The 11,558-nt window shown below is 36.3% G+C and overlaps 1 protein-coding gene across 2 annotated transcripts in view; it reads left to right on the plus strand.

The window, feature by feature from the left end:
• Positions 1-11,252, plus strand: part of LOC106059564 (neurocalcin) — a 116,517-nt gene extending 105,265 nt beyond the window's left edge. For both annotated transcript variants that reach the window (XM_013217218.2, XM_013217217.2), the window contains one exon: positions 9,551-11,252. In XM_013217218.2, coding sequence (XP_013072672.1) covers positions 9,551-9,754 — 204 coding nt within the window. In that variant the 3' untranslated portion in view covers positions 9,755-11,252. The remainder of the gene's footprint in view (positions 1-9,550) is intronic.
• Positions 11,253-11,558: the final 306 nt, after the last annotated feature.

The raw sequence follows: 11,558 nt of genomic DNA on the forward strand, positions 1-11,558 counted from the left end.
TTCATATTGAATGACACCCCGAAATTACAATATGTCTGTTTTTAAGGAGATTTGCATGAGTTTTCAGAAGATTTTAATAATTTCAGATTTTCATGACTTTTTCGTATATTTTGCAATATCAGGAGAATTCCAGGAACCCTTTAATAATAAGTTAAAATGGTTTAATTCAATAATTTACACCTAGAATTCGCATCGCGCGGGGCATATGAAAGTGTGGGGCTCACTGCGGCCGCATAGAATGCAGTGGCCTAAGACCGGCCCTGTCTGAATAACAATGTAACTGATAGTAACATGAGTTATGAGTCGCTGTTACAATGGAATAGGCTGATTAATACGTCTTGGTACTTTCAGACGTTCAATCTGGTGACCCAATACGAAATTGTATGCTTGAGATAAAGAAACAACAGATCTATTCTTTTCGACTCAAAATAATTTCATTTTTCATATAGTCAATGTATCGACTATACACTGAGCTTAACTAAACCAAGTCAATGTATCGACTATACACTGAGCTTAACTAAACCAAGTCAATGTATCGACTATACACTGAGCTTAACTAAACCAAGTCAATGTATCGACTATACACTGAGCTTAACTAAACCAAGTCAATGTATCGACTACACACTGAGCTTAACTAAATCAAGTCAATGTATCGACTATACACTGAGCTTAACTAAACCAAGTCAATGTATCGACTATACACTGAGCTTAACTAAACCAAGTCAATGTATCGACTATACACTGAGCTTAACTAAACCAAGTCAATGTATCGACTATACACTGAGCTTAACTAAACCAAGTCAATGTATCGACTATACACTGAGCTTAACTAAACCAAGTCAATGTATCGACTTTACACTGAGCTTAACTAAACCAAGTCAATGTATCGACTATACACTGAGCTTAACTAAACCAAGTCAATGTATCGACTTTACACTGAGCTTAACTAAACCAAGTCAATGTATCGACTTTACACTGAGCTTAACTAAACCAAGTCAATGTATCGACTACACACTGAGCTTAACTAAACCAAGTCAATGTATCGACTACACACTGAGCTTAACTAAACCAAGTCAATGTATCGACTACACACTGAGCTTAACTAAACCAAGTCAATGTATCGACTATACACTGAGCTTAACTAAACCAAGTCAATGTATCGACTATACACTGAGCTTAACTAAATCAAGTCAATGTATCGACTATAAACTGAGCTTAACTAAACCAAGTCAATGTATCGACTACACACTGAGCTTAACTAAACCAAGTCAATGTATCGACTATACACTGAGCTTAACTAAACCAAGTCAATGTATCGACTACACACTGAGCTTAACTAAATCAAGTCAATGTATCGACTATAAACTGAGCTTAACTAAATCAAGTCAATGTATCGACTATACACTGAGCTTAACTAAATCAAGTCAATGTATCGACTATACACTGAGCTTAACTAAATCAAGTCAATGTATCGACTATACACTGAGCTTAACTAAATCAAGTCAATGTATCGACTATAAACTGAGCTTAACTAAATCAAGTCAATGTATCGACTATAAACTGAGCTTAACTAAATCAAGTCAATGTATCGACTATACACTGAGCTTAACTAAATCAAGTCAATGTATCGACTATAAACAGAGCTTAACTAAACCAAGTCAATGTATCGACTACACATTGAGCTTAACTAAACCAAGTCAATGTATCGACTACACACTGAGCTTAACTAAATCAAGTCAATGTATCGACTATAAACTGAGCTTAACTAAACCAAGTCAATGTATCGACTACACACTGAGCTTAACTAAACCAAGTCAATGTATCGACTATAAACTGAGCTTAACTAAACCAAGTCAATGTATCGACTACACATTGAGCTTAACTAAATCAAGTCAATGTATCGACTACACATTGAGCTTAACTAAACCAAGTCAATGTATCGACTACACATTGAGCTTAACTAAACCAAGTCAATGTATCGACTACACACTGAGCTTAACTAAACCAAGTCAATGTATCGACTACACACTGAGCTTAACTAAACCAAGTCAATGTATCGACTACACACTGAGCTTAACTAAACCAAGTCAATGTATCGACTATACACTGAGCTTAACTAAACCAAGTCAATGTATCGACTATACACTGAGCTTAACTTAACAGTTCTCGACAAAATAGCAGGTTAAACACGAAGTCCAGTTTACGATGTCAGAGAAAACCTTTCACGTGCCATCGAGTCAAAACGTGGATTTGGATCAACGGAGCACTGGCAATAGCAAAAAAATAGGAGCAGCAGCGTCATTGATTAGCTGCATTAGCTGGGGTCTTGCAGATATCTCAGGCAGTGAGCTGATTCTTTGGGCGTTCTGTTTGTTGATGGCGATTGTATTCTCGAGGACTTCATTCGTTTTGTCTGTCTAACGTCATTGTCAGCAACTACATTAAGTACAGACTAAACATGGACAAACTGCTCGCCTAAGGCTACTATGGCTGTCCCGTGATGTCTAACATCATTGTCAGCAACTACATTAAGTACAGACTAAACATTGACAAACTGCTCGGCTAAGGCTACTATGGCTGTCCCGGTGTTCAGACAATAATAATTAACCTTGCAGTCAGTGACCTGACATTTCAGATATACGTAATGCTGTTGGTGTCATCAAGAAGATTATCAATTTCTTTCGTAACAGTCCCAAAACGAGAGCGTTGGTACTAACATTTACCCTTTTAGTTACAACTTTAAGAAGATCTTTGACTGTTTGGGTAATCTTAAAATAACAGCTGCTGGTGAAACCAGACAAACTGCGCACGTGTAATCAGTTACGACTATAAACCATAAGTTAAAACGTGCACCTCCCTTGGATCTCCCCTGATCAGTGGACTATTGTATTGGAAGCTTTACCGGACCTTAACCAATATTTAGCTACATCACAGGACTCATGCATTGAAAGCTATTACAAAGCTTTACTTTTGCATGACAGCCTCACTAGAGACAATCCTTTCGGCCCCCTCTCAATATTCGGGTTGTCTTTTACCCTGCGCCTTTACGGTTTCAATGCTAGTTGTACTATCGATCTAGTGGCTACGCCCATGCAATCCGATTAGCTTATAACGTATTTGTGATACGTACAGTTATGAAGACTGGAAGCTTCTATCTCTACTGTATGTGTGACGTTTCTTTGGAGGAAGAACTATTGATTTCTGGGTTGTACTGATGGGGAAACTGGGTTGTTCTATTTTTAACCTACAAAACATCGCTTGTTTTATCTTTAATAGTAGAGAGTGCCACAATAAAAGATTTGCAGTCTAATTATGCCTTAACTATTGTTTGACTGTCAGATTCTAGATCAGCTCATGTACATCTATATTGTCTATCTTCAGCGAGTTGATAGTCACGTGATGTATATAGGAAGATGGGTCGGACCTAGTGAAGAAGGGGAGATGGCGTTTCTATTTTAGTTTCTGTTTGGACGGACGTCAGCAATGAGGGATCCATTATAACTATAACCCACGACTGTACATTTTTTTAAAGCGTTTGCTAATATGTGTTTTGTATGCTTATTTTACCTGCTACTGTGTGCGACTTTAGCTTGTTGTGTGTGTGTGTGCATGTTTTCAGCTAGTGTGTGTATGTTTGCTGCTAGTGAGTGTATGTTTGCTGCTAGTGAGTGTGTTTTCTTCCGGTGTGGATATAGTTGCTGTGTGTTTGTGTGCATGTGTGGTGTTATTAAAACGTCAAGGGCTATAACATGGCTAACAGAGCAGTCTGGTATCCCTTGATGTTTGCATGTTTGTTCATCGTCTTTGAGAAGTTTTGATCGAGTAGCTTCCCCTCTCCCCTTTCTATTCTATAACACACACACACACACAATTGATTAACAACAAATCGCTTTTGTCAGATTTCCTTTAGAATCTGTATGAACAAAAAAAAAATCGATCGGACTGACCTGTCAACACAATTTAAAACATTTTCTGTGTCCAGCACCCTGATTGATTCCAGGCATCGATTTTTGTTCAGTAGTGCAACAGTGATGTAGATTGTGCATGGGTGATCGGTTTGATTGGACATTTTCATTGAATGAAGCCAATAAGGTTGGGGAGCGTTCGCACGTGCTGTCATAATAAAAGCATTAGAATGAATGGATTGATTTATCTTTTGTTTGTCGATATCCATCAACGTGCTGATCAGGTCCCAGTTTTTTTTTTTTACCCTGAACGAACGTCTGGTGTCTATTATCACAAAGTAGGAATCGATGCTGACAATTAGCATTAAGAATCGCTGCTTGGCAGTTTTGTCTAATGGCAGCCGGAAGTTGCCAGAGCAGGACACGACCCCGCACTATTCGGCAATTCTGAACATTTCCTGTTGTCGTGGCCATATTGGGAGTCCCGGAGCGTACGGCGTGAGTCATCTTTAGATGTATTGATAATAATAATATCGTATGGGATTTCGATCGAACTGCACTATGGATATATATATTATATATATAAATATATATAAACCAAAGCCCTAGATGAGTGTTTATTCATTCATCTTAAACTAATTTCCCCACATAGGGTGCACCCTTTGAGCATAAAACTCACGGTATTCATGCCCATTGTTAGACCCCTTTGAACTGCTCTTCTGTCTGGGAGATGTACATTTTTTACATCCTTTAGACCGATGGCTCGTACCCCAAGACGCTCAGACCGAGCACATGGGGGATACATTATCAGTCGTGCGGGTGTCCGACATGAGACGACCCCTTGAGAGGCTCTTCCATCCCCTCCAGTGCAATGCACTCAATCCTTGGGCACCCCCAACTGGGTTTTTGTTTTTGCTACTTTATTGGTCTAACCGTCTTCTCTAAGGACCGTTTCCGCACGGCTCCACGTTAAGGCAAAGATCCGGAACGGTGGACAGAAATCATACATTTTATTTTGCCTGCTATTTATTGACTTTGTTGACTACGTGGGAAAACAAAGCACGTTTTACTATTCAAATTAGTGGGTTGTTTTTGGTACCGATACTTGTTCATAGAACTGCGAACTACAAAACATTCAATTAATAATATTCCTTTGCTTGTTACTCTTAAGTAGCGGAAAAAAAACATGGTCGAATACATGTATCGTAGCCTATATGCTCCCTGTGTAGTTATTTTGGTCACCATTTTTTAATTTCATGTTTCTTTTCGTCACGTGACAGTTTTGTCGCTTACTTGTCAGTTTTGTCAACATTTGATTTAAACTAATTTAACCTTTTTTAGCGGCCTCCGAAAGAGGAAAAGACGCTATTAGTTTTGTGTGAAATGTCCGTCCGTCCGTATGTCCCGTTTAGATCTCGTAAACTAGAAAAGATAGTGAAAATGCGACATCATAATATTTTAGTCCATTCAAAGTTCTGATGCAACAGCTACTTTTTGTTTTCTAAAAGCGAAAAATCTAAATTTTTTAAAAATCACTTATGCAAGCATTTTTTTTTTTTTATAAAAATACACCACTTTTACAACTATTCACTATTAATAGTAACTAACATAGGAGGCTCTTTACTAGGGGAGATGAATAGTTACCATATTTTTAACACATATATGCAAATGGTTTTACAGTTTTTGTTTAACATTTTTTTTACATTTGTATTGCTACATTGTGTAAGTTCTGTCCTACTACTATATTTACCCAAAAATAATGTTTACTTTTTTTTAAGAAAATAAAATCTATTTTGTATGCAATTAGATATTTATTATAAGACATCAGTTAGTCCAGGTTCGCATTTAACTTATTCACATTCACCTATCCTTTGGTTTGCTGGACCGCTTAGGCACCACACAAGATCTGTCAACCTTCTTTTTCCATTCTTCTCTGTCATTTGTTTTTGATAGAATTTAATTCTGATGTTCTTTCCACACAAACTGTCTTTGTAACCTTGTTGTTGTTTTTTTTTACCGCTTATTCATTCACATGGTAGTTTTTTGTTGGCGACATTTTGTCAGTTCTGTCACTGACAACTCACTTGTTAATTGTAACACTGACATCGCGCGTGCCGCATGGCACTATTTTTTATTTCTTGCGCGTGATTGCACTTTAAACATTGAAATTGAATTGACATATCAGAAGAACCAATGTATTACTTCATTGACATGTAATTATGTAATTGGATAAATATTATTTGGCAATATGCAGATGCTATAGCTCCTCCTTCGTAGTCGAAGATGAGCATATTTCTCATTTCTTGTGGACTCGAAGAAGTCCAATCCTCGCTTTGAAAAGCCGCCGCATACGTGGCATGGGTGGTTTATGTCAGTTGCAGATGACCTGCTTCTTCTCTCACCTTTTTGTTGGTTCGGGTCTCTTTCCCCCCTGGCAACTCTTCTTGCTTCAAGTCTTGAGACTCCGAGACTCACAGCTTCACGCCATGAGGAGAGACCGAGAGCTAGTGCTTCCCAGCCGTGAATGTCGATATCGCATTCCTTCAAGGAGCTCTTGAGAGTGTCTTTGTAGCGCTTCTATTGACCTCCCTACCCACAGCTCCCCGTACAGAAGTCGTTTGGGAAGGCGATTGTCTGGCATGCTGACAAATGTCCCTCCCATCGAAGTTGGAACATTTTTACTGTCGCGTTGATACTGTTCATGTCAGACGTCTTCAAGATTTCTGTGTCTGTATGTGGTCGGACCAACGCACCTTATGGATACTCCTTAGACAGAGTAGATAGAAGGAGTTTAGCTTCTTGGTGTGGCGGGAATATACGGTACAGGACTCAGATGCATATAGGAGTGACGGGAGAACTACAGCACTGTAGACTTTCAGTTTTGTGAATATGCAGATGATATACACCGACTAAAGTCAGGAAGCTACCATATCTTACGGTAATCAAACGAGTGGACCGGTAACGTCTTGACAGTTTTGGAAATGCCATAAATATGTCTGTAAACTTTTGATGTATTAATTGCGGTTTTCTTTCTGAAGAGAAAGGGAGCACTGACTATATTATGTACCAGTCTTTTTGCTGCTTTATACATTAACTGTTATTTCTTTTTTAGAGCACGCATTGGGATAGAGGCTGCTAACTTTAAAACGTGTTGGGATAGAGGCTGCTAACTTTAAGACGTGTTGGGATAGAGGCTGTTAACTTTAAGACGTGTTGGGGTAGAGGCTGTTAACTTTAAGACGTGTTGGGATAGATGCTGCTAAATTTAAGACGTGTTGGGATAGAGGCTGCTAACTTTAAGACTTGTTGGGATAGATATATTTAGAGTTACTAGCTGCTTAAAAAATGACCTTTTCACTTAGTAAGTGTGTGTATATGCAACAGATGGTGTGTTTAATTGGTTCGTTTGTTGTGTGTTTGTCTGTTGTAACACTGGGCAACCATTTTTGATGCATGGCGGCCTTAGGTAACTGGAGGCCCATGGGAAAGCCATTAGGAAGAAGCACCAGATGAAATGGATAAACAAAAATTAAGACCGAATAATACGAAATGAATTATAAACTGTCCTATTTCTAAATCAATAAAGTTAAATTCATATAGCGTTGATAGCACTAATGTGCTTCATGGATGATTCATGATCACCAGACTTGAAAAAATGTTTTGATATTGCAGCATAAGGAAGAAACCACATAGTAGAGACTTAGAGCGATGCTAGTAGACATAGAGCCATAGAGTTCTGCTATGTTTGAGATTGGATACACTTCGCAATTTTTCTGTGCGATGCCCTAGGCAGCTGCCTAGTTTGCCTATGCTTAAGGCCAGCCTTGCTGATGTGATCTGTAACAGATTTGTTGTTCTTTTCCTCATAAAGATAAATACATAGTGTTCATTTAGGAAACAAACTATTGTTTTACAATTATGCAAAAATCCTATACCATTTATAAAAGACAATATTTTGTTAGCTCTATTTAAGGTAAACACAGAATAAGGTTAAATAGCATACACAATGAATGCAGTTTAAGGGTTGTCTTCTGAGTAGGCAAGAGTAGAATAGTATTTGTATCAGCCAAAAAAATGCTGAATCAGATGACATTATTAGATTTTGAGATTTGAAATGAAGGGGAAAGTAATTTTTAACCATAAAATAGATAGATACCTGTTCATACCTTCTTATATAATATATAAACATTTTTTACTGTTGGCACAGAAGTTTAACAGAAAACAATCTACATTTCTAGAGGACCATCTGGAAGTTACATGTCAAACAACAAAAGAATACACATACACACATTTATTGATGATACTGTACTGGTTCCTTGTTCCATTTAATACTAGGACAAATTTCTACAACTACTTCTTCTTCCCAAGTGCTATTAGAGCATGGAATGGGTTGCCTGAGTCAAAGAAAATGAATGACATTTAGAGTGTAAGTTATTGATTAACATGCATGGCTAGATTGACCTAGGCACACTGGTCTGGTGTAATTATCTTCTTTTTTGAAGTAACGTCTGTATTTTATAAGATTTATAAGATAAAGTAGACTAAAATGTAAAATGAACTCTAAAAACTAAATGAAAGAATAAAAAAAAGTCCAAACCAAATAGTGAATTTGATGATGAGAGAGATGTGTATTTCCTTAGTCCTGAACTTTCCTAGCAATATTTTCTTGTTGCTGATCTGGGGGCATTCTCTCCCCTTTCTTTCCATGAGAATGTTTTTCTACTGCCCACTATGACTTAGTCCCAATGCCACATTGAATAGATTTCCACTTAGGAAATATTGTGTTTAATTACTCAGTCAGTGCATATATAGAAATATTTTTTTGTATTTTTCTATATCTTTAGGATTCTCTTTAAAAGTTAGAATAATGTTGGTTGTTTTGTATGTGCCAGCATTTTACTCTCTTTAATGGTGAAATGAGAAGTTTAAAAAAACCTAAGATTAATTGAATATACTAATTGCTAAATTAGCCCAAATTTCTTTCTCTTGCTCATTTTTATTTTCCTTGTAATGGTTACGTTTTTCTAGAACAAAATCTTTATAAAAAAAAAACAAAGCTTATCTAAGAGGGAGAACTCCACACTTACAAATATATCTTTCAGTAATGTTCATATCAAACAAATTAATTCATTACCAATAATTAATTGATTGATTGGTTTCTTTTTTAATTGACTCACGTTTTGTTAGTACAATAATTTTTTTTTTTTAATGTTCAACTTGATCCAAGAATGGATGTGAGAGAAATAACGTGTTCAATTCTCTAAGGGGGCGTAATCCTATATATTTAGATGAATCTGTGAATACCGAAGGATTGATTGGTCTTGTTGGTATGAAACAAAATAATTACTGGTAACTAATTGACTAATTTGTTTATTTTTTTATTGATTCATGTCTTGTCCATGACAATGAATAATTGTGCAAAGTTTCAACTTGATCTGAGAATGGGTGTGGGGAGAAATAACCTGTACACACTTGTTATCAGACGGACAGAGTGAGTTGATAATAAGCTTTTTAAAAAGATAAGGTTATTTAGAAAATGTTTGTGATCGTTTCCTTCTTTCATAAAACTGTATTGTAAGTTACGACACATTTTTTCATGACTTTTTAATTTTTTTGTAATAAAAGTTTTTTTTATTTATTTTTAGGCTATTTACAAAATGGTAGGCACTGTCATGAAAATGCCAGAAGATGAGTCCACACCAGAGAAAAGGACAGATAAGATCTTCAGACAGATGGACAAAAATCTGGACGGCAAATTATCTATCGATGAGTTTATAGAAGGGGCCAAAAGTGACCCTTCCATAGTGCGGCTACTCCAGTGCGACCCACAGGCTGCAGCCCAAAGTTGAGACCTATGGGTTCTCACTATTCAAAATAACAGGTCAAGGGGGTGAAGGTTGTTTGGGGTTGGATATTTTAATATGATGTAATGAGCACTCCACCGTACGGGGTGGGGATACTTAGAGCATATATTTACATACTTGACATGTATAGACATACATTTCTACAGTTGTGAATGGAGATGTGTAAGCAGGTTTTTAACAAGATTCTAGTTTTCAATAATGATTTGTGTACTTTTATTTTTATTCAACCAAACAAATTACACAAGAATAAATTTATTCTACTACTGACATTAAAAAATAGTGTGTTTTTTTTCTACACAGATGTGTTTCTCATGTGTAAAGGTTTTTTTTTTAAATCTTACATTTATTGTATATATACCTTTAAAGTCAAAGATTTGAAGGTTTTTAAAGTTTTACCTGACGATGCCATTATGAGGGCTTATTTTGTTTTTCCTGTCCAACCTCTCCCTCTCTGACCTAGATTTAGGGGGGTGTGCCCCTCATCCCACACACACACACAAGATGTGATAGGGTTGAGCCACGTGTGAAGTGGTCAGTTACCACCCATTCCACATTTCATCCTGCACCTGAGAGTGTCTGGTCCTACTGTGGTAGGCACCCCATGCTTGGATGCATGTAGCCCTGGTAGCCTGTCATGCATGCCTGTTTGTGAGTGTACAAGTGATAATATCTCTATACTTATGGACTTTTTTTTTAACACCGCAGTGTAGAATTTTTTTTCTATAACTTGTGTGAGAGCAACATTGCCCATCACTAGATTACCATTGTCAGTTTGCCTACCACTACACTACCATTATCAGATTGCCCACCACGAGACTACCATTATCAGTAATTGCTAATAAAAAAAAAAATAAAGGTTTTGCAAAAAATGTAAATTAGATATTTTAAAGTGTATTTAGTTCTGTTTTTATTTCTTCTAAGCAAAATAGAACAAGCTGTTCTACTCAATTGTAGATCAAAAGGTTTTATAGCATTCAATTGTATGTTACATTCAAACTCACATCACAAAAGGTTTTATGTGGTTAGGACAATTATCTGTTTGGATATCAAGATTAGCTAACGCTTCAAACCCAAGCTTTTTAGGATCACACCGCAATGAACAATTCTCTTTGTTTTGTTGTGAATAGTATTTCAGGAGGGAATGAATGTCTGGCATCTGAATGGAGTGGATAAGAGAGGATCATGGGAAGGATGGGATTCATAAAGGGATGATTATGAAAGTAAACAATTGTGTTTAGGTTGTCTGTGTTGTCAGTGTTGACAGTTTTCCCATTGTCTCATTTATTCTCTCCACTCTGCATCATGGATAGATGGATTCATGGGAGAATCTTCATGTTGTTTGTTGTAACGACAGTTCAATATTTTAAAGATTTATTTGTTTTGTTCATCTTAAGACAGATGCTTTCATTTATAATTTCCTTTGTAAACAGCAAGATGTGAAAATTTCACAAATATGCTTAGTAACATTTAGTTTTTATTCAATGTTATTGTCCTTAGAAATTTTAAACTTAAGATAATTTCATTTTTGCATTTTGTGACAATTGATTAGAGATTAGATAATTTAAAAGTTTGTGGGGGGTTTTTTTGTATGATTTAGTCAAATTTTTAAAATAATATTCTTATTACTTTAAATTAATTTCAAATCGACTTTATGAATTAATTTACTTGTTTAATCCTGTTCTTTTTTTTTCTTATCAAAGATAAGTTTTTGTATACTTGCACTGGATTGTGTTTTAGATTGATACCTTATTTGATATATATGTAATATTGATTTGGTTTATAAAGTATT

This window comes from Biomphalaria glabrata, chromosome 5 (assembly GCF_947242115.1).
Source record: "Biomphalaria glabrata chromosome 5, xgBioGlab47.1, whole genome shotgun sequence".
Lineage (NCBI taxonomy): Eukaryota > Metazoa > Mollusca > Gastropoda > Planorbidae > Biomphalaria > Biomphalaria glabrata.